Source organism: Martes martes (genome assembly GCF_963455335.1).
Source record: "Martes martes genome assembly, chromosome: 4".
Classification (NCBI taxonomy): domain Eukaryota; kingdom Metazoa; phylum Chordata; class Mammalia; order Carnivora; family Mustelidae; genus Martes; species Martes martes.
Window position 1 is genome coordinate 151,180,430 of NC_137891.1, and position 25,116 is coordinate 151,205,545.

The window sequence follows — 25,116 nt, forward strand, 5'->3', positions numbered from 1 at the left end:
AAATTCAAATTAAAAAACTTAAAAACAACAACAAAAAGTACTTGTACCATTTTACATTACCAGCAGCAGAGTATGAGTTCCAATTCTCCCACATCATTACCAAATCTTGTTCATTTTTAAAATTATTATTATAGCCACCCTAGTGGTTTTGATTTGTATTTCCCTGACAGCAAATAATAGTAAGCATCTTTTCATGTGCTGACTGGTCATTTTTATTTCTTCTTAGGAGAAATGTCTGTTCAGATCCCTTACCCTTTTTGAAATTGGGTTTTGTTTTTGAGATGTTTATAGATCCTGGACATTAGTCCCTTATCAGATAAAAGATTTGTAAATATTTTCTGGCATTCTATGGGTTGTCTTTTCAATTTCCTGATGGTATCCTCTGAAGCACAAGTTTTAAATTCTGATGATGTTCATCTTACCTATTTTTGGGTCACTGTTGCTTCTTGGTACCACATCTAAGAAGGCTTTACTTAAATCAAGGTCATGAAGACTTACTCCAATATTTTCTAAAAGCTGTGCAGATTTAGCTCTTATGTTTAGGTACATGAACAATTGAGTTAATATTTATATATGATGTGAGAAAGGGGTCTATCTACATTCTACGTGGACATGCAGGTGTCCCAGCACCATTTTTTCAAAATTTTTCTGAAAAGGCCTGCATTTTAATGTGAGATTTTTTCCCTAGAAGCCTAGTGAAATATTTTGGGGTACAGGTGAAAGGAGTAAGACTCTTACAAGACTGCTTATCTGAAGGAATCAGGGTGTCTCAAGGATGCCTAAAATTAGTCTGACCAAAAAGATTTTCTACCTCCTCTAGTCCTATCAGTTGCTACAGCTTCTACATAGGTGGTTCCTACTTTCTAATGCATTATTCAATACCATATCCCTAACACCTGCCTTCTAGTTGTTCATATGTGTTTCATGAAATATATCCTAACACAGGAAAAAAGAAAAATTAAAGCTGTCTTATAATGATCCTCTTTAGACACAAATACAGAGAATGCCGTGGATCTCAATGCTGAGACTAGATGAAATACCAAGTGTCAGCATCAGCACCTAAATGTCTGAAAGTGGAAAATCAGGTTTAATTTTTGGATTCTTCCTCAAGTTCAATTCCACAATCAAATCATCAAGAAACTGTTTTAACCAGTAAGAGAAATGGAGATTAGCAGAACACGGAATACAGGGTACTTAAGTTCTCTTGATTATGCACCTCAAAAAAAAAAAAGATTCCTAAAAAAAAAAAAAAGATTCCTAACCTAATCTCAACAGTAGAATATAAATAAAACAAGTTAGAATTACTGGAGATTACAGATTAATCTTAGAACCCAAATGTGAAGTTGTTCTAAGCAAGGTTATCCAGCGATGTAAACAGAGGTGGCCAGCTATTTGTAAGATATTTTCAAACTGAACTGACAATTGACTCCTTTCCCATAATTTCTACATGAGAAACACATTCAACCATTTCCTCTACCTTTACCACTACCAGGAATCAAGAAATTTACCTTGTAAAATCAATAACCCAAATATACAGGTGAATAATATAAACTTAATATGTAATGGCTTTAAAAAACTAGAGCTCTAGGGCACCTGGGTGGCTCAGCTGGTTAAGCGACTGCCTTCGCTCAGGTCATGATCTCCCAGGATCAAGTAGCGAATCGGGCTCCCTGCTCTACTTCTCCCTCTGGACCTCCCCATTCACATGTGCTCTTCCTCTCAAATAAATAAAATCTTAAAAAAAAAAAAAACAAACAGAAAAAACCAAAAACTAGAGCTCTAAAGACTGCGGCAACGTGAGAAAATGCTTATAAAGTGGTATTAAAAAGTAAAAGGATGCAAAAATATTAGAGTGCTATTATGAATACATTAAAAAATCTGCATTTGAAAAACTCATATATACACATTGAAATGTTAATTATGGTTGCATTAGAGTACTGAAAATATGAGTTAATTTTTATTTCTATGTAATCATATTTAATTTGCAATTATAAAAAGAAAACTTTATAAATTTGTTATCACTAAGTAAATAGCTAATTTTAAGTTATCACTAAAACATCCAATTTATAGGGAAGCCTGACAGGATATAAAATCAATGCACAGAAATCAACTGCATTTCTATACACTAACAATGAGACAGAAGACATTAAGGAGTTGATACCATTTACAACTGTACCCAAAACCGTAACATACCTAGGAATAAACCTAACCAAAGAGGCAAAGGATTTGTACTTAGAAAACTATAGAATACTCATGAAAGAAATTGAGGAAGACCCAAAGAAATGGAAAAACGTTCCGTGCTCATGGATTAGAAGAACAAGTATTGTTAAAATGTCTATACCACCTAGAGCAATCTACAAATTCAATGCAATCCTTATCAAAATACCATCAACTTTTTTCACAAAGCTGGAATAATCCTAAAACTTGTATGGAACCAGAAAATACCCTGAATAGCCAAAGGAATGTTGAAAAAGAAAACCAAAGCTGGTGCCATCACAATTCCAGACTTCAAGCTCTATTACAAAGCTGTCGTCATCAAGACAGTATGGTACTGGCACAAAAACAGACACATAGATCAATGGAACAGAATAGAGAACCCAGAAATGGACCCTCAACTCTACGGTCAACTAATCTTCAACAAAGCAGGAAAGAATGTCCAATGGGGAAAAAAAAACAGTCTCTTCAACAAATGATGTTGGGAAAATTGAACAGCCACATGCGGAAGAATGAAACTGGACTGTTTCCTTACAACATACACAAAAATAGACTCAAAATGGATGAAAGACCTAAATGTGAGACGGGAATCCATCAAAATCCTAGAAAAGAACACAGGCAACAATCTCTCTGTAGTAGCTGCAGCAACTCCTGGCTAGACACATCTCCAAAGACAAGGGAAACAAAGGCAAAAATGAGCTGTTGGGATTCCATCAAGATAAAAAGCTTTTGCACAGCAAAGGAAAGAAAGTCAACAAAACCAAAAGACAATCTATGGATCTGGAGAAGATATATGCAACTATCTTATCAGATAAAGGTTTAGTATCTAGGATCTATAAAGAACTTATCAAACTCAACATCCAAAAAAACAAATCCAGTTAAGAAATGAGCAGAAGACATGAACAGACATTTTTCCAAAGAAGACATCCAAATCGCCAACACATGAAAAAATGCTCAACATCCCTTGGCATCAGGGAAATACAAATCAAAACCACAATGAGATACCACCTGACACCAGTCAGAATGGCTAAAATTAACAAATCAGGAAAAGACGGTTATTGGTGAGGATGCAGAGAAAGGGGAACCCTCCTACACTGTTGGTGGGAATACACGCTGGTGCAGCCACTCTGGAAAACAGTGTGGAGGTTCCTCAAAAAGTTGAAAACAGAGCTACCTATGACCCTGCAATCGCACTACTGGGTATTTACGAAGATACGAATGTAGTGATCTGAAGGAGCACATGCACCCCAATGTTTATAGCAGCAATGTCCACAACAGACAAACTTATGGAAAGAGCCCAGATATCTATCGACAGATGAGTGTGGATAAAGATGTGGTACATGGGTGCCTGGGTGGGTGAGTAGGTTAAGTGTTTGCCTTTGGCTCAGGTCATGATCCCGGGGTCCTGGGACTGAGTCTTGCATCAGGCTCCCTGCTCAGTGGGGAGGAGTCTGCTTCTCCCTCTACCCATTCCCCTGCTCATGATCTTGCTCTCTCTCAAATGAATAAAATCTTAAAATTTTTTTTAAAAAAGGTGCGTTTTATATATATACAATGGAATACTACTCAGCCATCACACAAAGTGAAATCTTGCCATTTGCAACATGGATGGAACTAGAGGGTACTAGGCTAAGTGAAGTCAGAGAAAGACAATTACCTTATGATCTCACTCATATGTGGAATTTAAGAAACAAAACAGGATCAAAGGGGAAGAGAAGGAAAAATAAATCAAGCCGAAACTAGAGAGGGACACAAACTATAAGAGACTCTTAATCACAGGGAACAAACTGAGGGTTGCTGAAGGGGAGGGAGGTGAGGGGATGCGGTAACTGGGTGATAGACATTAAGGAGGGCATGCCATGTAATGAACACTTCGTTTTATATAAGACTGATGAATCACTGACCTCTACCTCTGAAACCAATACGTTATGTTAATTAACTGAATTTAAATTTAAATAAAATGATGTTTTAAAAAGTAAATAAAAAAATACAGGGGTGCTTGGCTGGTTCAGTCAGGGGAGTATGCAACTCTTTATCTTGAGGTCATGAGTTCAAGACCCATATTGGGTGTAGGGATTAAATAAATTTAAAAAAAATTTTTTTTAAATCCAATTTTTAAGCTGAAAAGAAAGTGAAAGCAAAACAGAGACAGTTCACAAGGTATAGCTAATTCTGCTAAGAATATGACTTGTATAATGTTGTCTAATTCTACTTTTTAAAAATGGAGGTGAACTCACATAACATAAAATTAACCATTAATTTAAAGAGAACAATTCTGTAACCTTTAGTACATTAACACTGTTGTGCATTCACTACCTTTACCTACTTCAAAAATACTGTAATCACCCCCAAATAAAACTCTATACCCATTAGGTAGTACCACCCATTCCCCCTTCTCCCCTGCCACAGGGCCACCATCTGCTTCTATGGACTTGACTATTCTATATATAGCATAGATGGAATCACAGAATATGTGACCTTTTTGGGTCTGGCTTCTTTCACTTAGAATAATGTATTCAAGGTTCATCTGCACTGTAGCATGTATTAATCCCATTTTATTAAAATATAAGTAGTGAATCCGTCAAATATATATTTGAGAGTTCCTTGCACGTATGGTATGAATATCACCTAAACAATATTTTGTTTCAACAATGCATCTTAGGATGCAAAGGTATACGAATCAGTGGAAATTAACTTTGTTTTTTACACTTAAAGTATAAAACTACAAAAGAAAAAGCATTGTTTAACAAACTTCAAAATATTTTCAGTTCACAAACCACTCTTGGTTTAGAATGTAATGAAATCCAATGACTTGTATTTTTTTCCTTTTTTAAAATTAACATATAATGTGTTATTTGTTTCAAGGGTATAGGTCTGTGATTCTTCAGTCCTACACAAGTCACAGCACATACCCTCCCCAACATCCATCACCCAGCCACCCCATCCCTCCCACACCCCCCTCCACTCCAGCAACTCTGTTTATTTCCTGAGATTAAGAGTCTCTTACAGCTTACCTCCCTCTCTGGTTTCCCAATGACTTGTACTTTTGATAGCACCACTATTTTAACAAGAAAGACTAACTGGAGATAGGTACATACATATGCTGTGTACCATAAGTGAGGAAAATTTGGTTCAGTCTGGTGTTACAAAAGAGCTCTGTGTGACCTTGTCGTATCCATTCAAATTTACAAAAGTAGGGGACATCAAATGTTCTTAAATATTTGGATTTCAGGCACTGCAAGGGTTAAGAAACACATGGACTTAAGATGGTTGCCATAGAAAGAGAAAAACCATCTGAAGTAATATGAGGGAAAAATTCAAAAAATGGAGTAAGGGAAGTCTTGATTTGAGAACTGAACACTCAGGAAGCCCTCTGAAACAACTAACCAAGTTCCCTCTCCTACTTCAATCCTCCTCTAGCACCATACCTATGACTTTGTACCGTTTCATGTTTTTATCTTGTACTTGGTACCCACCAGTATGAGTTACATCACAGATATCCTGAAGTTGCTGAAAAAATTATAACCACTTTGAAGGTGTCTTCAGTCACTTTGCAAACAAATAATAACTTAGGCTTAATCAATGTTTCTATTCTAGATTAAAATTACAAGTCCAGAACTGAAAAACAGTAGAAAACTGAAATGCTTTGCAAATTAGGCAGTAACGGCTTTTAGTTTTAAGAACCCAAAACAGTTCTTACCCTCTAGATGGGCTAGATCCATTTAACAGTGAATGCAGAGTTCCCATTTGAAGCTACCCACAGTAGTCCTAATTCTCTATTAAAGCTAACTTCTGAAAGTGACTTTCAATTGACAAAACATGTACTTTCAGGAATTTTCCTGGCTGTTGTCTCCAACTCTAGTCCAGTGACTCCTCACATCCATGACTGGATCACGTTTCCCTAAATGAATTCCTGCTCATTTGACCAAATATAAATCTCCACACATCAGCTCTTTAACCCTAAATATTCCATTTCTATTTGCTGGTCCCAAAATAGACCACCTCATTCTGCACTCAAATCACTCAGGTCCCTTAGATGTCCCAGAGTCAAACTTACACCCATGCCTACGTGTGTACTTACCTTCAGTTAGTCTTTCCATCTTGTTAAAATAGAAGTACTATCAAAATACAGTAACAACCTAAATGTCCAAATAGGGAACTGGTTAAATACATTACATACAATTAATTCAGCCCTAAAGAAGAATAAAGCTTTTCATATACTGACAAGGATGGAAAAAAGCAAGGGGCAGAATTGTGTATGTAGTAGGCTTTCTGTGTAAAGGGAGGTCAGGAAGGAGCCCTTCCTGTATTTGCTTACATGTGTATAAAATCTCTTGGATCCACAAAAAACATTAGCCGCCTATGGGATATGGAACTGAGCAGCTACAAAACAGAAATAAGATGTTTCATCTGTACTCTAACAGAATTTGACTAAATGAATGGATCATTTAATTATTAAAATATAATTTTAATTATAATTATAAATTTAAATCATAAAAACATAATTGTTTTCTTTTGTGTTGGCCAATTCTTCTATCTTTATGTGGATTCTATGTGCTTCCACCTTCTCTGAAAACTTACACTGTAGGTTTTTGCTGCTTTCCCTATCAACCTTTTTTCACTAGATCCTTCCCATCAGGTTATAAATATGATCAATTCCTTCTCATTAAAACAAACTTATCACCTTCAATTCCACATTCCATTATTGCCCTATTCCTATACCCCTTCATAACCAGTCTTCTCCCAATACATCCTGTTCTTGCTCTTCCTATATCCTAATATCCTGGCTACATTCTTTCCATATAATCCATTACTAAATTGCTTTTTCTTAACTATCAACACTATTCATTCATAACTCTTCATCTCTATTGCCAACACCCTACCCAATAATTATCAGCTAATACAGGGGCTTCCTAACTAGTCTTCTTTGTCTACTATCCTCTTCCTATTTGTTTTCAGAGATCTTTCAAATACAAATCTAATTTACATAATCATCTGACCCATAACTCCATTTAAAATCCTTTAGTGGCTAGGTTTCTACTGCTTTAGGATAAAGTCCAAAATCCTTAACAATGATAATAAATGTAAAGGATCAAGCACCAAGGAGCTTAATGACTACATCCAGGGTGCAAATGTGTACCCACTTCTCTAAAATACTGCTTTACAGACAGACCATGTTTGAATTCCTAAGAGATCTTGTTTGAGATGCTAGACATACAAAATATTTTAATGTATTTCACAATCTTATCTTTTTGGCTTTACATCTTGGAATGTTTTCTAAACAGTCATAATCTACTGTGAGTAGAGATCAAAGGACTTTTTAGAAGATGAAATAAAGTATACAGAATATATCGAAGGGTCAACACTGTTCTATGAACCTTGTTTCTGTTTTTATTAACAGAAGCACGATATAAAATGTACTTTTTATTGAGGTGCCAAGAAATGTTTAAAGCCCATAATCTTGGCAATTGTTTTGAAACTATGATGCTGCCATTTTCCTTGTGATATTAAAAATTTTCATCCATGACTTAAAATATTATACTTCAAGTTAATTTCCAATAGATTTCAGAATTTCAGCTATTTTAAAATGGACTCATTTCATAAATGAGGTCTGACAATTTACCTGACAGTGTTGCAACAACAAAATTTAACCGAATTCCTGTACCACACACATATCAGAACTCTGTGGCTCAAACCCCAAAGGCTTTGTGGTTTCTGGCAGCAGTGATACGAGCTCATGACCTGCAACTAGAGACTGCCTCTCAGGGATTCTTAACCATCTTTGTGGCACAGAAAACTCTGACAGTCTGGTGAAAGTTATGGACCACTTCTCAGATAGTGTTTTTGAATAAGTACATAAGATTACCAAGAAAATCAGTTATCTTAAAATGCAGTTCTACCCAGGACCTTATAGGGCTCTGTGGAACCTAAGGGTAAGTATTCATCGTTTAAAGATTACAATGAGCTTTAGAATTTAGAGCTTATAAAAAGGCATAGCTAATTAAAGCATGTTTTAAGGGATAAATAAAAAGCATTTTAAGAAATACAATCTAGGGAGAGAAAATTCTAGATAATGAAAGACAGGTGGAAAGAAGAGAGAGGGAGGGGCATATGTGAAAAATGAAACACTGATAAGTACCTCAATATTTAAGATTTCTTCCTTGTTTCAGTTTTTCTACTCTCATATGCATGTGAAATTCATGCTAACACTGATTTATTTCAGCAAATTGAGCCAAGGAAATCTTAAAAATAAATTTTAAAAATGGTACCATGTATCCAAATCCCAAAACACTTTATTCACAAATAAAAATGCTGTTTTAGTCATAGGTACTGCATTTGGGATCTTTCTATTGGCAGCTGCTAGGAAATATTATGACAAGCTTGATTATCCGGTTTTTCAATAAGCAGAATGAGAGGCACAGCAAGGGCAGATGCATTAATAGCAGATGAAGAACAATCTGACAGTGGGAAAAGAAAATGAGGGGAAAAAATGATAAAAAACAGGTGCAAGAATTAAAATTAGAATAGGCTTCACCCAGTAACAAATGTTCTACATAATTCGACTCTGGAGACACTCCTCTATTATTTCCAGAGTATAATAAACTAATCTTTCTAATTATTTTGAATCAATAAAATGAGATGAAAGTCTGCTCAGAAGTCAGTATTTCAGTGATTTATGGGGAAGGAGTGACAATGAAAAGGGAGAGTTGTGAAGTTTGAAAAAGGACCCAGTTGAGAATTAGTCTCATTAAGACACTTTACTACCTTTGGTAAGTATACTAGAACAAAAATATGTTGATGAAAATGCCAAAACTGTATAATGTATTTATTTTAGAAGGTTTTCTACCCCCAACTTATCCAAAATAAATCCCTGTTTAAACTAGTAAATATCACAAATCTAACTGCAATTATACTTCCTACAATTGGATCCATTACATTCCCCTGTGTGATTTTACTACCCCATCTCTTATTTTACTTTTGAGAGACCTGTTTTCTGAACCTACCTGCTCTTCCATTACCCTGAATAAACTACTTCGTTCCTACAGCATCAGAGGCCACTTTGCTCCAAATCTACTTCTATTACTTCCACGTTTAAAAAATACCACAACAGGGGCACCTGGGTGGCTCAGCTGTTAATGGTTTGCTTTTGGCTCAGGTCATGATCTCAGGATCCTGGGATCGAGCCTGGCATCAGGCTCCCTGCTTAGCAGGAAGCCTGCTTCTCCCTCTCTCACTGCCCCTGCTTGTGGTCCCTCTCTTGCTGTCTGTCAAATAATAAATAAAATCTTTAAAAAAAAGATTTATAAAAAAATACAATAAAAAACAGGATACAAATGACTAGTGGAGGTAACATTAAATGAAATACATCCACACTATATGAAATACATCCACACTATACTGCAATTAGCCTTAATTAATAGACAGGAGCTAGTACCTTAACGCCAATTGATAATGAATATGCCATTTCTTACAATGATTTGGTTGAGAAAGGTTAGACAAGAAGGGGAATCACCAATTGATAGAAAAGACATGTAAAGACCAAAACACACTTTGCTACCTTCAATACTGCACTGAGTTGGCAGGGGTGCTTATCCTCAAATGATAAAATAGATGTTAAGCACAGGGGTATTTTTGTCAATTTAGCAGAATACTGTTGTGCTATATGAAACCTACCTTTATAGGATTTACAAAATATTTTTAGAAGACTCACTTCATTATAAAGGAGTCTCATTACCTCAACTATCACTGTTAAAGCCACTTCATTCCAATATCCCATTCTCCAGACAGGTTAACTTTAATAGAAATGGACTCCCATGTTCCAATTGCCTTTGAGCCAAATCTGGTGTTAATTACATTTTCATTCTTCCACTGTTCCTCTGCCATGCTGTACAAATACCTCTACTGTCTAAAGCTCAAATCTCACTGGTGACTGGCTCTGTTGCTAGGGCTGTTTCTTATCTAGAAGATGGAATAATATTCACTTTCATAGATTATGAAAATTAAGAATGTCTAGTTTCTGGTCTGGCATGTAAGGAGCTTACAAACTGCCACTGCCACATCACTCTAACAACAACAACAACAACAACAAATTTGAACAAATTGAAAAATAAACAACTCTTTATCTGTCACAGAAGTGAGGTCACAGGGCAAACTGCTGACCCCAAAATTGGGAGAAACAGACAAGTGGATACAGAAAATCAAAATTTACCAGAGCAGAAACCCATGAGCAGAACCAGTGCTGGGGTGGGAAAACCTGCACTGTAACTGACAGACAGCTGGAGGCTCAATGTGGACAAGACTAAGTTAAGACTGAGTGCCACTACCTCTATCTTCAAGAGCTCTACCACCACCTCTATCTTCACCTCTATCTAGCACCACCTCTATCTTCAAGAGCTCTACCAGGTCTTCACAGTAAACATCAGGAGAAAAATCCCCTCATGCTTCTAACAGGGGATGATGGAAAAGGAGGCCTGCACTCAGGAGAAACTTTTGCCAGAGCCAACCTGCAGAGGTTTTACCAGAGCCTAACCTATATGAACAAATGGAAATACTCAAATCCAAATGCTTTACCCTATTACATGGAGGAAGGGAAATATGCAACCTCATCTCCCTCTTGCCATCCTGTCCCATCTAAAGTGGAGGAGGATGACACCAAGAGGCACTGTGAACTGCAAATTAAAACCAACAAAACATACCCCTATACACCTATTAGAATGGGAAAATCCAAAACACTGACAATATCAAATGTGGAGCAACAAGAAATCTTACTCATCACTGGTGGGAATATAATGTGGCACAGTCACTCTAAGACAATTTGGCAGTTTCCTACAAAACTAAACAAACTCTTACCACATCCGATCTAGCAACTGCATTCCACGGTATTTACCTAAAGGAGGTGAAAACTTCTGCCCACCCAAAAACCTACAAGTGGATGTTCAGGGCAGCTTTATTCATAAGTGCCCAAATTTGAAAGCAACCAAGATATCCTTTAGTGGGTGAAAGGATAAACTATGGTATATCAAGACCACAGAATACTATTCAGTGCCAAAAAGAAATGAGCTATCACACCATGGGTAGACACAGAGGAACCTTAATTGCATATTACTAAATGAAAGGTGACAATCTGTAAAGGCCCCATGCTGTAGGATTCCAATTATATGACATTCTGGAAAAGTCAAATCTATGATGACATTAAAATGACCAGTAGTTTCCGGGGGTTAGGAGGAGGGAGGAATGAACAGGTAAAGCACAGAGGATTTTTAGGTCAGGGAAACTTTTCTGAATGATGCTATAATGGTGGATCTATCTCATTATACCTTTATTCAAACTCGGAGTGTACACAAAGAGCAAACCCTAATACAAACTATGGACTTTGGAAGATAAAGATGTTTCAATGTAAGTTTATTTAAAAAAAACAAAAACAAAAAAAGGGGCGCCTGGGTGGCTCAGTGGGTTAAAGCCTCTGCCTTTGGCTCAGGTCTTGATCTCAGGGTCCTGGGATCGAGCCCCGCATCGGGCTCTCTGCTCAGCAGGGAGCCTGCTTCCCTTCCTCTCTCTCTCTGCCTGCCTCTCTGCCTACTTGTGATCTCTGTTAAGTAAATAAAATAAAATAAAATAAAACAAAAAAAAAGCTCAAGTGGTCACATCAAAATCCCAGCTAGCTTATTTACAGAAAATGACAGCTGATTCTAAAATTCATATGGAATTAAAAGGGACCACGAATAGTCAAAACAATGTTGAATAAGAACAAAGTTGGAAAATTCACACTTCTGATTTCAAAACTTATTACAGAATTAGTGTAGTACTAGCATTAAGGATAGACATAAAAATCAATGGAACATAACTGAAGAGTCCAGAAATAAACCCTTGCATTAATGGATGATGATTTCAGGCAGGAATGCCAAGACAATGGGGAAAGAATGCTCTTTTCAACAAATGGTGCTATAACAATAGGATAGTCACTTGCAAAAAAATAAATTTGGGCCTTACATAAAAATTAACTCAAAATGGGGGCACCTGGGTGGCTCAGTAGGTTAAGCCTCTGTCTTTGGCTCAGGTCATGATTCTGGGGTCCTGGGATCAAGCCCCACATGGCATTGGGCTCTCTGCTCAGCAGGGAGCCTGCTTTCCCCCTCTCTCTGCCTGCCTCTGTCTACTTGTGATCTGTCAGATAAATAAATAAAATCTTTAAAAAAAAATTAACTCAAAATGGATCTGTACCTAAAATGTGAGAACCAGAAATAAAACACAAGAGTAAATCTTTGTGACTATGGGTCAGGCAAAACTTTTTTTTAGACACAACATCAAAAACTTAAAACAACAGAAGAATAAATTGGACTTCATAAGATAACTTCTGTGCTTCAAATAACACCACCGAAAAAGTAAAAAAACAAACAAAAAACACAAAAGGGGAGAAAGTCATACCTTGCAAGTCAAACCTTACATGGGACTAGAATATATAAAGAACTCTTGCAACTCAATAATAAAGACAGCTCAATTAAAAATAGGTAAAGGATTTGAATAGATACCTCTCCAGAGAAGATACACAAATGGCCAACAAGCACATGAAAAGATGCTCAACATTATTAGTCTTTAGGTAAATGCAATCAAAACCACAATGAGATACCACTTTGTAGCCACTAAGAATAAAAAAGATAATAAGATTTGGCAACCAATGTACAGAAATTGCAACTCCTATGCACTGGGGATGGGAGTGTAAAATGGTGAAAGTGCTTTGGAAATGGTTTGGTAGTTCCTCAAAAGGTTAAACATGGAATTACATGACATGGCAATTCCACTAGTAGGTGTATACCAAAGAGAAATGAAAACACATCCACATAAAAACTTGTATGCAAATGTTCATAGCAGCATTCTAACAGCCAAAAAGCAGAAACCCAAATGTTCATTAACTGAACAATGGCTAAACAAAATGTGGTAGATTAGACTATTGGACTATTTCACAATAAAAAGGAATGAAGTCCTAATACATGCTACAACACAGATGAATTCTGAAAACATTGTTAAGTGAAAGAGGCCAGTCACAAAAGACCATACACTAGTATGTACATTGGTATGCATTCCCATGAGGGAAATGCAAGTTAAAACCACAATGAGGGCGCCTGGGTGGCTCAGTCGGTAAAGTGTCTGCCTTAGGCTCAGGCTGTGATCCCAGGGTCCTGAGATCGGGTTCCACATCAGGTTCCCTGCTTAGCAGGGAGCCTGCCTCTCCCTCTCCCTTTACCCTTCCTCCCTACTCGTGCTCTCTCTCTCTCAAATAAAATCTTAAAAAAAAAAAACCCATAATGAAAGACTTCTAAACATTTATCAAAATGTCTAACATAAAATAGACTGGTAATGCCAAGTGTTAGTATAGATGTAGAAATACTAGGTGTTAGTATGGATGCAGAGCAAATAGAACTACATAGCTGATAGGAGTATAAGCTGATGGAACCACTTTGGAAAACTGTCAATTTATTTTGAAATACATCAACAAATAAGATGGACTGATAAGGTGTTAAACCAAATACAGCAAAATGTATAGAATCTAAGCCACAGAAATATGGATGTTCAAAAAATTATGTCAATTTCTCTTTATTTTTGAGAATTTCTGTAATAAAATGTTGTGGGAAAAACCATGTACCCAAAATAAGTAGTGTGTATGATATGTACATAAAAAGAATGGTCAAAGCAGATTTATACAGCCAAAAGATAAAAGAAGCCAGCATACATCAATAGTAGACTGCATCAGAAAAATTAGAAAAAAAAATATATTAAAATGTGTATCTATACAGGGTGCCTGGGTGGCTCAGTGGGTTAAAGCCTCTGCCTTCAGCTCAGGTCATAATCCCAGGGTCCTGGGATCCAGCCCCGGGCTCTCTGCTCAGCGGGGAGCCTGCTTCCCTTCCTCTCTCTCTGCCTACTTGTGATTTCTGTCTGTCAAATAAATAAACAAAAATCTTTAAAAAAAATGTGTATCTATACAATTGAATACTGTACAGCAATGAAAAACAAACTACTGCTACATAAATATAAATGAATTTCACAAAATGTTGAACTATTGAAGTTCAAAACAAGGCAAAACAAATATGGTGATAAGGTCAGAACAGTGGTTATTTTTGGGGACAGGGTACTGACTGTTGAAGGACATATGAGGAAGACTTTGGGGGTTGGAAATAGGCTATATCTTGATGGTAATTATAATATAGAAAAGTTCACTGGGCTATATAGTTAAGCTACTTCTAGTTATAGTGTTAAAGATATACTCCTCATTGTACATAATCAGTAAGGTTTATTTACACACACACATATATTACTACACTTCAATGTACAGGATTATAAAACTCAAAATTCATGTTCACCTACTGATTACTATTTTGGCTCTAAGCTCCCCCACTCATAGTTTAATCAGGGCAGCTCTTTTGCTTTTATTCCTTTTTTATACTGATGTTCATGTACGACTTCACTTAGTCTTCAGAAGCCAAAAAGTAAATCTATGATTCACTGCCCTGTCACAAATTGATCCCAACTTCAAAAGTCTACAGCAATTTAATACTTAATTATATACCGTTTCATACCAAACTAATAAACAGTTCATGCATATACATTAATCTCATCCCCTTAACTAAAATGGTAGCTCGTTAGGGGTAAAGGACTTGTTTTCCTTTCCCCTTGGTGCCTAGTATAAACTTGCTGACTGATAGAAGAAAATGGTTATGGAGGATCCTGGTTTCTATCCTAAAGCCTTATTTACTCAGTTTATGATAAACTGCTCCCCCCCCGACAAATAATAATTAAAGTCATAAAAAATTACATGTCATTTTAAGTTACTGTGTCAGTTATAAAAGCTTCACTCTTCTTAAAGCCATTCAGTTTCATAAGAATTCAGAAAATTTTCAATAAATTAAGTAACAAATATATCTGGAGAATTGCCTTCTTCATTCCCACACTTTCATGTACCTTAGTTAATTTACTGTATGCTCTCTGGATTAAGTTACAAGATAATTACTCAACTGGCCTCTGGGAGCACACTCCAGGTTGGCTATATAATTAAAAGATCGGTATATGTGCATTCATATCCAACTGAACTCAAAAATATTCTTGGGTACCTGGGTGGCTCAGTGGGTTAAGCCTCTGCCTTCGGCTCAGGTCATGTCCTCAGGGTCCTGGGATCAAGGCCTGCATCAGGCTCTCTGCTCAGCAGGGAGCCTGCTTCTCCCTCTCTCTCTCTCTGCCTGGCTCTCTGCCTACTTGTGCTCTCTGTCAAATAAATAAATAAAATCTTTAAAAAAAAAAAGGGGGGGGGTGAGCACCTGGGTGGCTCAGTGGGTTAAAGCCTCTGCCTTTGGCTCAGGTTCATGATCCCAGGGTCCTGGGATCAAGCCCCGCATCTGGCTCTCTGCTCAGCAGGGAGCCTACTTCCTCCTCTCTCTGCCTGCTTCTCTGCCTACTTGTGATCTCTGTCTGTCAAATAAATAAATAAAATCTTAAAAAAAAGTATTCTTGATCCATTAAAATAAGGAACTCTAAGACTTCAAAAGCAACATATCATAAAGCCAAACTGAATATCAAAATCAAAAGGTGAGGCAAATTATCCAAGAGTCGAATATATTTAATTCTCCCTTATCACTTTACTTTTCAATTCCATGCAGCAATCTCTTTTGCCATCAAAAACACAGAGTCTGGCTGTCTATTAGCCAGTTTTTCCTTATATCTTTCATTCACATTTCCACTTTAAGTCCTTAGTATCTCCACCACTTCATTTATATCACAATTGCAAAAATTCTGAATTCTGAGCATAATATTATCATAAATATTTATTACTGGTAAGGAATCAACTTCTATAAATTACTTGTTACAGCCTATTTTTTAATAATCTATTTGAATACAGGACAGAAAGACATCATCCCTAGCTCTTTGCTTGAAGGAAGGTTATACATAGAAGATAATTATATTCAAAAATGGCTCCAGGCAAGATGACAAATATAACCTGTAACTTTTATTTACAATTATCTTTCATTCCCCTCCTCATTTACAGAATTTAATTTGGCTAAGACACAGAAAAGACAGAAGACAAAAGAGAAAAAGTGGCACAAGCTGAAGAAAAATGTCAGAGAGAACCTATACTAGTCATTTTGTGACAGTTTTTCTATTTAGAAGCCAGATAAGATCTTAAAAAAAAAAATTTCATTCTACCCAAAGTATTGTATTAAGATTTTAATAGACCAAAATTTTACAATAAAATATGGAGATTTCTAGAAAGTATTAGCTAAAAAATATTTTAAGGAAGTCAATTTCTCAGATCTTATGCACCAAGTAACTCATTACCCCTATCTTCTTAAGTTACCCTATAATTAGCTCTAGAATTAAACACTGACACACAAACTGTCCTACTCTTAATGGTACATACATTCTTAATGGCACAGAATCAGCCTTAATTAAAGGACATCCAGAGTGGGTTTCAGGTATAAATAAAAGCCCTGCAACAATGGTGACAAATAAGAAAAAACAAAAAACGAGGCAAGCTGAACTACAGAACACAAACCAAACTCAAATGAAAAAACTCATGTACTTTATAAATGAGAAGGAAGAGAACAAAAAAGAACAAAAAAACAAAACAAAAAAACCCCCACGATTCTGGGACAATTTATATAGAAGCAAGAAGAACCACAGAATTTCACACTCTTACAGAAAAATGCAATTATCTGATTTTCACATTTATTCTATTTGAGTGCCTGCTATGTGAAAAGCATAATTCTAGCAATGCAAAGCTGAATCATCATAGTTGGAGCCTAGCAGAGGAGATATGACATTGTTATAAATAAAATCAAACAGGAAGGGTAAAGTGTCCTAAGAATGGTAAACAAAGTGCTAAAGGAGTTCAGATTACTATGTTATTCAAATTGGGGGAAATCAGAAATGGAGTCATGGCATAGAAGCTGGACCTTGAAACTCTGAACCTATACTGGGAACAATTATGGGAAAAGAATTCTGGGCAATGTGAATGAAGAACAAAGGCGGAGGCTGGAGCAGAAGGCATATATAGAATATAGCAAACTATATTTAATTTGACTAGAGTATAAGTTGTATACAAGACTACAAAAAGCTATAAAAGTATGTAAGTAGCCAGATCATGATTCTGATTGCTAATATAGAGACCTTCAGTAGTAAGGATTAAGAGGAAAGGGATCTGATCTGGAGAGATTTATCAAGCGCTGAGGAATGAAATGAATGGGGAAGAAAGGAGACATCAATTAGGTTACCATGAGAAGTAATAAGGACCTCAATCATGGTGCTAACAGTGTAAGAGGGAGAAGGCACAGTTCTAAGTTAGGCACTAGGATCTACAATGTATGTGTAGGATGCCATTATATTCAACTGACAGATTTTTAAAATATCTTTTTAAGATATTATTCTCATTTTTAAAAAATTTTTTATTTCTTTTCAGCGTAACAGTATTCATTGTTTTTGCACCACACCCAGTGCTCCATGCAATCTTATTCTCATTTTTTAAAAAGACTCATTTATTTATGAGGAAGTGCACACACAAGAGTGGGGGGGAGGGGCAAAGGGAGGGACTCTCAGGCAAACTCCCTACCAAGCACATAGCCCGTAGTGGGGCTCACTCTCACAATTCTGAGATCATGACCTGAGCAGAAATGAAGAGCTGGATGCTCAGGTGACTGAGCCACCCAAGGGCCCCCACATCATTCTCATTTTTAAAGAAACTGTAATCTGGAAAAATAATCACTGTTAAAGCACTAAGAGCTAATTAATCATGCAATATGATTTCCAGATAAATACTACAAACAAAAATATAACAAAAATGTCCAGGGGAGGCTTTATTAAAGAGGCTGGACCTGATCTGCACCTTTATGAAAAGAGAACATTAAGAGGGGAGGGATAAAATTTCACACAAAGGGAATTTTAAGTTAAATAATTTAATAAGATGGAGATATGCAAAATAAGGATTGAAGTAATTTCCACCAAAAAGGTAGAGAAAATGTAATACATAAAAAAATCCTCATATACTCGAATTTTTCATAATTATTAAAAAAAAACAAGGAATTATTATTATTACAGCTTTAAATAGTTAAAAATAAGTATTTTATTACATTCTAGACTTCAAGGAAGGTTACTTTTAATGGGTTCTATAGGAAACCTTGAACCTTTATTCAGTCACAATTTGAAATACCCAAAATGTTTTGTTATTCATGAAAGAAATTCCTGAACACACAACATAATCTGATAAACTCTTTGTATTTTTCATGTAAGTGACAACCAGAATTTGAACTCAGATCCATCTGACTCCAAAACCAGAGCTGCACCTGCACTCACTGCTGTATTAATTTATCTTCTTTTGATTTTAACCAACTGAGCCACCCAGGCGTCCCACTATCTTCTTTTGATTTTAAAATCCCAAATGAATTAATCACAAAGTATAGGACAGGAGGAAGAGATCAGTAAATCTCAAACTACACAGTTACTACAAAACTTGAGATTCCAATCTTTGTATTTATATAAACAGATACAGTACACAGAAATACTATAAAGTGGCTTTTGTTGCTGTTCAATGACTATTAAGCTCTTTTTAACAAAGTGCTATTCTTGAAATAGCCTATGACAAATGGGAGGGGTGGGACTTAGAGTGTCAGTACCCCACTCAGGTCCTTCAACCTGTTCACACATTTCTTTCAGCACTGGGCAACCAACTGGCCTTTCCTCTTATGGACCTTCATCCTCTTTCATGGTTTATCTTCCCTCTAAGACTACCCCTGATGGGCAGATTTCCTTTGTATTCTTTTCAAACATTCAGGAAGGACAGAGTAGAGGGTGTGCCCAATTTCTTTGTTTTTACCTTATAATTCAAAAAAAGCTCTACCTCTTCTCTCTCATTTCTTTAAGGACAAAGATTCAAATACTTTCTCATAAAATAAACATTTTGTTATAGACTATACACACACAGTTTAAAAAAAACCTAAATTATTTTGTAATTATTTTAAACCAATTCCTATATTAATGTTACTGAAATTTGATTTCTAGGATTGATTCCTTAAAAATGATCCATACTAAAGGAAAGAAGGCACTAGGAATATGCATAGTTCTTACAAAACATTAAATTGCATTGGCCTCAAATATATTAATTCATTTAAAAGAAATCCATTCATTCAACCAATAACTGAGTGTCTAATGCGTGCCAGGTACTGCTCAACAATTTAAAAAAAACTCCTTTCCTCAAGGAGCTGAGCCCTGGTGGGAGAAGACAGATAATAAGCAATAAACATAATAAGCAAAGACTGTTAGAAAGTGATAAATGCTATGGGGAAAAAATAGTACAGGGTAAGGGAGAATTCCAGGGTGTTAGGGCAGGTTGTAATTTTAAATAGGGTGTTCAGAAAGGGTTTATGAAGGTGTCATTTGAGTAGACTCGAAGGAGGTAAGGGAGTCAGCCATGGTAATACCTGGGGAAGACTACTCCAGGCATAAAAACAACCAGAGCAAAGGTCCTGGAGTATTCTAGGAACAAGTAGGCCAGAGAGGCTAAAAGGGTTGCCAGCAGGGGAAGAGGAGTAAGAGATGGGTCAAGAAAGGTATGTGTAGGGGTATATATATTACGTAGGGTTTATGGGACACTAAGGAATTTGGCTTTTACTGTGAATGAAATGAGGATCCACAGAAGGCTGAGCTAAGTGACATGATCTCTTTTACCAGAATGACTGCTGGGTTAAGAACAGACTATAAGGAAGGCAAGGGTGAACACACTGAGACCAGTTAGGAGGATACTGACGAAACACAGGAAAGAAACAGGTACTTCCTATAAACTTTAACCATAATGGCTCAGCGTTTTATTTTATTTTTTTTTAAGATTTTATTTATTTATTTAACAGACGGAGATCACAAGTAGGCAGAGAAGCAGGCAGAGAGAGAAGAGGATGCAGGCTCCCTGTTGAGCAGAGAGCCCGATATGGGGCTTGATCCCAGGACCCTCGGATCATGACCTGAGCCGAGGGCAGAGGCTTTAACCCACTGAGCCACCCAGGTGCCCCTCAGCGTTTCACTTTTTAAGCATAAGTTAAAACAAATCTGTCAGATCCTGCTAATAGGAAATAACTAGAACTTAGAAGTTTACTATATAGAGCTCTTGGCATATATGTACATCATGCAACACAAAAACGAAGGACGTCTTTTACTACCCACTACAGAAAAATACTAAGTGTGTTCCTTTATAATCAGCTATTCCCTTTATGAAATTTTTAAAAATCCTACCGCAACTGAGACTATTCTTTAAAGAAATAAGCTATTATTCCTATAGACCTTTTAATTATATACTTCTTTGAATAAAAAAATGCTAACTTCTGTCCACTGAAAATATAAATTATTCCCCTGGACTGGTGTTTCTCAGATCATTTAAATTAATCATTTCAATAAATCTTATTTCCTTTGGGAGGAGATGAAGCTTTTTCATTTAATGCTCCCATTTTTAAAATTTTCTTTCAATTGATACCAAATTTGCTTATCAGTATCTGGGTCATCCACTTCAGGAAAGAGCAACCACAAAAACTCCCACTGTCACAAATAAACATGTTTCAAAAAAATGTTCCTTCATGATACCAAAAAAATTCTCGTTATCATCTAGTCCTCCTGAAAAAAGCAAATACAATTCCCAAAAATTCTAGTTATCCTTACACTGTATTATCATAAGGGTAACAGAAAAAAGGGCAGTTAAAATATTCAATTTGCCTGGAAAGGGATTAGGGAGCATGGAAGGAGGTTTTGAAATAAAAATCATACCTCTAAAAAAATTTGCTCATGAAACTGAAATAAGCATATTGTCCTATAGTATTTGAGGGAAATGAAGAGTGAAATATAAACAATTTGCTTGCTTCAAAGATTCAGAAAGATGAAAAGACTTCCCCTGTGACAATTTTTGGAAGAAACAGGTGTGTAAACTTAAAACACATGGTACTGAATTCAAATTCATTAATTCATTCAACATTTCAGTGCCAATAATTTCATGAAGCATTGAGGACACAGTCCTTGTTCTCAAGGTCTTATAGTCTTCATTTATCCTAGAAGTTACCAAGTATTTACTATGAGCTGGATACTGGGAACATGACAGCATAACAGGTGACACAGGTCCATCCCTGCAAGCAGCTTACACTGGAGGAAGAAGGAAATGCCTTAATGATGAAACATACATAACACCCAAGTGTTCTATGTGCGCGGCTTATGGAAGTTGGGGGGGGGGGTGCACAAACAACTGAATGATGGATTTACATAGGGAGGGAGAAGAATATAGAGATTTGGGAGAGAGGTGATAGGAAAGCCGGGTCCTTAAAGAGGATTAGATGTTCACCTGGCCGACCTTGGGGGAAGGGATCCTAGCAGAGGGAGCAGCTGGAGCAAAGGCAAAGAGAAATGAGCACATTCGTGTATCTGGTAGGCCTGGAATACAGAATATGAAAGATAAATCATGGAGCCTTCTGTAGGCCACAATTAAGACTGAACTTTATTGGTATGTATGAAAGGACCCTGAGGGTTTTATTCAGAAAACCAACATATGTGATCAGGTTTTTCTGGTGCGATGAGACACTGGTTTACAAAGAAATGAGAAAAGAATAACACTAGATAATGATGTCACCACATGAAACAACAAAGGAGACTGCCCAGTTAGAAAATTAAACCCCCTTCAGGAAAATAATTAAGCCACTTAACTATCCAAGCCCCTCTGGAAAAAAGTTTTTAACCAGTATCATTGAAAATTGAAAAGTAAAGGAACGGTTTTTATATATATTATGGATTATAACATCGTCATATCTGTTTTGAGTTCAAGAGGTCTTAGCTTTTTATTAATTGTGTAAAAATGTACGGGACCCATGACTGCAGTACAAAAAGCAATGAAATTGTTTAGGAGCAAGTCTTTGATACAAAGGGAGAACCACGAGTAACAGAAGGCATTTAAGTCAGGTTTAAAGGTTTCTGAAGTTCAAGATACTCAAGTTTTATTGAATCAGCGCGTTTAAAAGGTGTGTCATAGGGGTGGAGCAAAAGGAGGAGGGATTAAAATTCATACATACATATATATATATATATAAAAACAACTCTTGATGTCGCTGGGACTAAAATCACCACTTGAAGATCTTTTCTCATGTAGGAGAAATGAACACCTACCAGATCCAATTAACATAAACACACGGGGTACAGGGAGAGGGAGGGAGGAGAGGATGATCATACATGACAATATATGTGGGGTGGGGGACAACCACCTATCCAGAACCCATAATCCAGTTGGCGGCGCGATGAGGAAATCATCCCCAAACCTCACAGCTCAGACTACACGATTTAGACATAAAGGCAGAAAAATGTCATTCCCAAATTCCACAAGAGAACCACCAGTCACTGGCCAAGGGGATATGTTCACATACTAGAATCCCAGAACTCAAAGACAGAACACCATCCACACATCGTTCAGAGGGGAGGTGAAGGATCTCCCCTGTTCTAGGAATGGGGAGCAATCACCCTCAGTCCCTGCTGTAAGGGGGTCGACGCCTCCCAGGCCTGGCCCTGAAGAGGCCAGGAGCAGTGACAGCCCCCAAGCCCTCTCAACCTCGGCCCGGAGCTGCCACTACTCCTCGCACCCCCTCCTCCCAACACACACCCTCCCCTACCTGATATGGCGGCGGCGGCTCCTGATCCGGCTCTGTCCCTTCGCCAAAACTAGCCCGGTCGGACTGAGACTCGTGAAGCAGGGAGATGTCATCCGAAGTGGGGGATTTGAGGCAGTTCCCCATCTTCCGGGGCTAGAATGTGTGATCTGCGGGAAGAAGAAAGCAGTGGCGGGGTCGTTCGCACGCTCCGCGGTCAGCCTCGGTCAGCCTCGGTCAGCGAGGTGGGGTCGGACAGCAGGCCGGGGCTCAGGCGGCGGCGTTTCCCCCGCCCCCCGGTGCCGCCGAAGGGCCACTCATGCCAGCCCCCGGACTTGGGGGCTCAAGGCTGGGCCGCGGGCTCTGCTGGGGTCGCGGCGGTTGCCTATTGCGAGGCGGCAATGGGGGGGGGGGCGGGGAGACGAAGCACTTCCCCACCCCGCCCCCCCGCGGGGCGGCGGCGGCCACGGAGCTGCTGGGCCTAATCCAGGTCAGGAGGGGGGGGCGCGGCCGTCGCGGCTGCCTCAGCTGCTGCTGCCCCTGCCGACGCCGGAGCCGCGGCCGCGGGCCTCATCCTACTCCGCCTCAAAGCGGCGGCGGCGGCCAGAACGAGGCCAGCTGCGGTCCTGCGTCACGCCGCCGTGCGTGCTCTGGTCCCGCCCCCGGCGCCGGGAGCCATGGGCGGCTCCGGCTACGCGGCCGCGCCCCCCTCCGCGCCTCCCGCAGCTGTTCCTGGGGCCGCGTTAGTTTCTGCTTCTCTCTCTGACAGTTGGCACGGTACCTGTCTCAGAAATCCCTCTCCAGTCTCCCTTGCCTCCTCACTTCCACTTCTCCCTCCCTCCCCGCTTGTCTCTGCTCTTACCTGTGCACCGTTCTGACAGTCTTCTCACCGCCTTCTGCCAAGTGATCTATTTATAAACCCTTTTCTGAATGTGTCACTCCCTTGGGTAAAATGTTAAATGGCTTTTTCCCCTTTATTCTTTCAGAAAAAAACCCAAGCTCACTAACGAATCAATCCACTATTTGCACAGGTGAATAATCGTTTTAAAATATAAATCGAATCCCCCATTTAAAACCTTCAATGGCTTCCCAAAACTGTTATGACTACTATGACTAAGTATTCTTACATGGTTTACAACTCTGACTACTTCCCCTAACTCATTAGCACCATTGTCCCCTCAAATATTCTAAACTCCAGGCCAACTATATAAAGTACTTTTGGTTATCTTAGAAGACTGTTCCCACTGGCTGAGGCCTTTACCCATATTGTTTTTCTGGCCTTAGCTCAATTCTCCTTCATTCTGGACCTTCTACCTCGCATCAGGCTAACCATTATTCCCACTTGTCCTTCCTAAACTCATCTTTGTTTCCCCTAACCCTCCAGTCTGGGTAAGCCACCTTCTCTGTGCTCTTAGTCCCTGAGCTTTTTTCTGTCACAACCTGATCAAGCTGAATTATCTGTCCCTCCTCTGTGCATGGCCTGACACATTGCCTAAGGTAGACTACGAGGATCTCTTCGTTGAATGAGCAAAGAGCCCAGGAAGCAATATATGCAAAGGAAGGAAACAAGAAAGATGAGAATGCTCCCAGAAGATGAGAAGTGGGTCTTGACTCCCTTTCTTTTATTCACCATTTACTGATTATTTTTCTCCCCTCACAAGACCCTATGCTAGGCACTAGGGAAACTGGTTTACCAGATCTAGCTTGTCTCTGATGGAGCCCAGAGTCCAGCTGGGAAGACAAGTAACAGATGAGTTCCTCTCCTCCCTCTCCTCAGAGGTTTTTAGAGAGCCCTAAGGAGAGTGATTAGACCATTTGGGTGAGGATCAGAAATGATTTTTGGAGGTAAGACTCCGTTAAACTAGTATGGGCACGAGTACTTTAACTTTGGAGTCCCTATTCTACAAAATTACTTACATAAATGTACTCATATCCCATATTAAATATAACTTTTTGCTGCATTCTCTCTTCCGCAAGGCTTAACCTTCCTTCCCATTAATAGCTCCCACCTACATATGGGATCAATAATGCCATGTTTGTATTAGAATCTTTCATATGTCCCCAAGAATCATTACTTAATTCTCTAGCTTGAAAAGTAAAATCATTGGATTCCCTGGGAGAAAAATTTCAGCATTTGCCTCTTCTTCTCCCCCATCCTTGCCATTTTCCTGGTCTCCTCTGAACTCTCACAATAACTTCTTAATGAAGCCTTTGCTTCTGCACCATCAATCCATTCTCCACCTACTGCCATGAAAAATGT

General features: G+C 38.2%; 1 protein-coding gene across 1 annotated transcript in view; it reads right to left on the bottom strand.

Moving 5' to 3' along the window:
- RNF11 (ring finger protein 11) overlaps positions 1 to 23,499 on the bottom strand; it is a 40,479-nt gene extending 16,980 nt beyond the window's left edge. The window contains exon 1 of the mRNA XM_080801516.1: positions 22,881 to 23,499. Coding sequence (XP_080657642.1) covers positions 22,881 to 23,003 — 123 coding nt within the window. The 5' untranslated portion in view covers positions 23,004 to 23,499. The remainder of the gene's footprint in view (positions 1 to 22,880) is intronic.
- Between the last annotated feature and the right edge of the window lie 1,617 nt (positions 23,500 to 25,116).